General features: G+C 51.7%; 1 protein-coding gene across 1 annotated transcript; it reads right to left on the bottom strand.

Annotated features, from left to right (window-relative positions):
* Positions 1 to 343: 343 nt before the first annotated feature.
* On the bottom strand, positions 344 to 2,170 carry OR2C3 (olfactory receptor family 2 subfamily C member 3). Its single transcript, XM_012752281.2, has 2 exons — positions 2,129 to 2,170; positions 344 to 1,337 (listed from the first exon to the last, which is right to left on the bottom strand). The coding sequence occupies exons 1-2, from the start codon at positions 2,146 to 2,148 to the stop codon at positions 344 to 346; spliced, it is 1,014 nt and encodes a 337-aa protein (XP_012607735.2). The 5' UTR covers positions 2,149 to 2,170.
* Positions 2,171 to 2,627: the final 457 nt, after the last annotated feature.

The following is a 2,627-nucleotide window of genomic DNA, read 5'->3' as shown; positions in this document are numbered from 1 at the left end:
TTATTGGCATCGAATTTTGGTATCTAGAGGGGGTCTTAGAACTAATCCTCTCTGGATGCTATGAACATCTGTCTAATAATATAAATGACAAAATGAGATGACAATCAACATACATAATAATAAACAATAAAAACAATTTAACAAAATAATATGATAATTACTTAAAAACAAAACCAGCATATTTTCTCCTCATTTTGGTCTGAAAGTAGTGTGTGAGTACGCTCCCATCAGACTTCCACCTGCCTTGAGCTCAAATAATATTAGAACAAAAATGATGTTCCAAATAGTCTGCCCTCCAAAATCAATTTTGATATATTTAAACCTCTTCAGAAATGACTAGTCTCTAAGCTTGTCCCTGTTTCCCGGTAAAACCACAGCAGTTCTGTAACACAACGTGCCTGAGGGCATTCCTCACATCTTTGTTCCTCAGTGTGTAAATGAGCGGATTCAGCGTGGGGCTGACTACAGTGTAGAAGAGAGCTACGAACTTGCCCTGCTCGTGGGAGTTGCTCCTGGCTGGCTGCAGGTACATGAAGATGATGCTCCCGTAAAACAGCGACACAACGGCCACGTGGGAAGAGCAGGTGTTGAATGCTTTTCTCCGTCCTTCTGCTGACCTGATCTTCAACACAGCGCGGGCAATGTGGCCATAGGAGACCAGGATAAGCCCCAGAGGCAGGACGACAAAGATGAAGCTGGCCAGGTACATCTCCACCTCATTGAGGCTGGTGTCCACGCAAGCCAGTTGCATGATGAGGGGCATCTCACAGAAGAAGTGGTCGATGCGGCTGTTCCCACACAGCGGCAGGAGCATGGTGAGTGTGGAGCCCACCATGCTGGTGGTCAGACCCCCCAGCCACGCGGTGACTGCCAGGCCAAGGCAGAGTTCTGGATGCATAATGGCAGTGTAGCGGAGCGGCCTGCAGATGGCAGCGTAGCGGTCGTAGGACATGACAGCCAGAAGGACACACTCGGTTGCCCCCAGCCAGTGGGAGACATAGAACTGGACCACACACCCGCCATAGCTTATGGTTTTCTGTGGTCCCCAGAGATTGACCAGGAGTTGTGGCACGATGCTTGTGGTGAAGCTAATGTCCAGGAAGGAGAGGTTGGCAAGAAAGAAGTACATAGGCGTGTGCAGATGCACATCCACACAGGAGACCAGGATGATGACGCCATTGCCCAAGAGAGACACCACGTAAAAACCCGAGACAACTAGGAAGAGGACAGGTTCCAGTGAGGGCCGGGCAGAGAAGCCCAGGAGGACAAAGACTTCTGGAGAACTTGCATTGGCTGTTCCCATCATCACATGCAGCGAGGGTGGGGCAAAAGGCCACCTGTGGGAGGGGGAAGGGCACAGGGCATGAGGCATGAAGTGTTCGCATCAGACGGCAAACGTTGAAAATAAACTGTGTGCCCATCGCTCTCAAAAGCAGCCACCCCACTGCCCCGTGGGCGGCACTGCGTTACCGTCCTGAAGGCCAATTTGAAATGCATGATAAAAAACTGGGGATGCACATAGTCTTGGGGAAAATGGGCATCCACACAAAATCTCTAGCACTGTTTTTTCTAATTGAAATATTACTTATTATCAGCCTCAGGAGTCAACCTGGACGTGCAGGGAGACGTGCCAGCTGGGCAGAGGCGGCGCTCCACGGGCCAGCCGCTCGCCGGCGTCGAGGCCGGGCTCTCGAGCCCCGCGGTCGTCAGCACGCTTTTTCCCGTCACTAAATTACCAGGTTCTCATCCTTCTCAGCCCACCTGTGCTACTGCCAGCACGGCCCATTCTGCGTCATCTAGCACCTGAATTTCCATCTAAAACCGTAGCTCATCTCCCTGCGGAAGCTTCCTTGCTCTCTTTCCAAATATTCTCAACAAAGTGTTGGGGCTCAAAAGCAGGAACCCCAAACAAAGCCTCGGAAGCAGAAGTTTCCCCTGCGCTCCTTGTCCGTGGCCCTTGTTCTCCCGCAGGGATAACCACGGACACGAAAGTCCCTCTTCCCTAAGGCGGGTCGCAGAAACCAGAGCCTCTTTTCCCAAAGCCAGACATAAAGTGAGAATAAAAATACTCTAACTTCCCCCTGTCTCTTTGTGTAAAAACTGGCCATAAAGAAACTATCTGACCTACCTTGTTTGGCTGTAGGTCATGAGACCCCTATCCGCGAGAGGCCCCGCCGCAAACCCAGGGGGAAGGACGCTGCCCAGAGCGCGGGAAGGTCTACACGGACAGGCCTTGCCGGCTCCCACGCGGCGGCGGGTCAGCGCCACAGCCTGTCCCCACGCGGCTCTGCGCGCGGGCCTGCTGTGCTGGACCTCAGCTAAAGCCAGGCAGTTTCCCCTGGGTCTCCGAGTCTTCGTGCTGAGCTCCTGTGTCACACACAACTGTGATCAAATACACTTAGTTACCTTTAGTCCTATAAGTCTGGTTTTCTGTCAGCTTATTTTTAGTGACCCTTCAGAGGGAAAAGGGGAAATTTTCCATCGCCCCTACAAAAGCAATCGGAGGATTACATGAAGATGTGATATGATCGGATCGCTCCACTTCTCCACACTCCTGCTGTCTTGGTCCAAGGGTGAGGTTCTGTTTCCCATCCTGTCAGCGAGTCCCCAGAATATCCACAATGCCA

This window comes from Microcebus murinus, chromosome 13 (genome assembly GCF_040939455.1).
Source record: "Microcebus murinus isolate Inina chromosome 13, M.murinus_Inina_mat1.0, whole genome shotgun sequence".
In the NCBI taxonomy this organism is placed as follows: Eukaryota; Metazoa; Chordata; class Mammalia; order Primates; family Cheirogaleidae; genus Microcebus; species Microcebus murinus.
The sequence above is the reverse complement of the archived record's forward strand: the minus strand, read 5'-3'. Positions and strand labels throughout refer to the sequence as shown.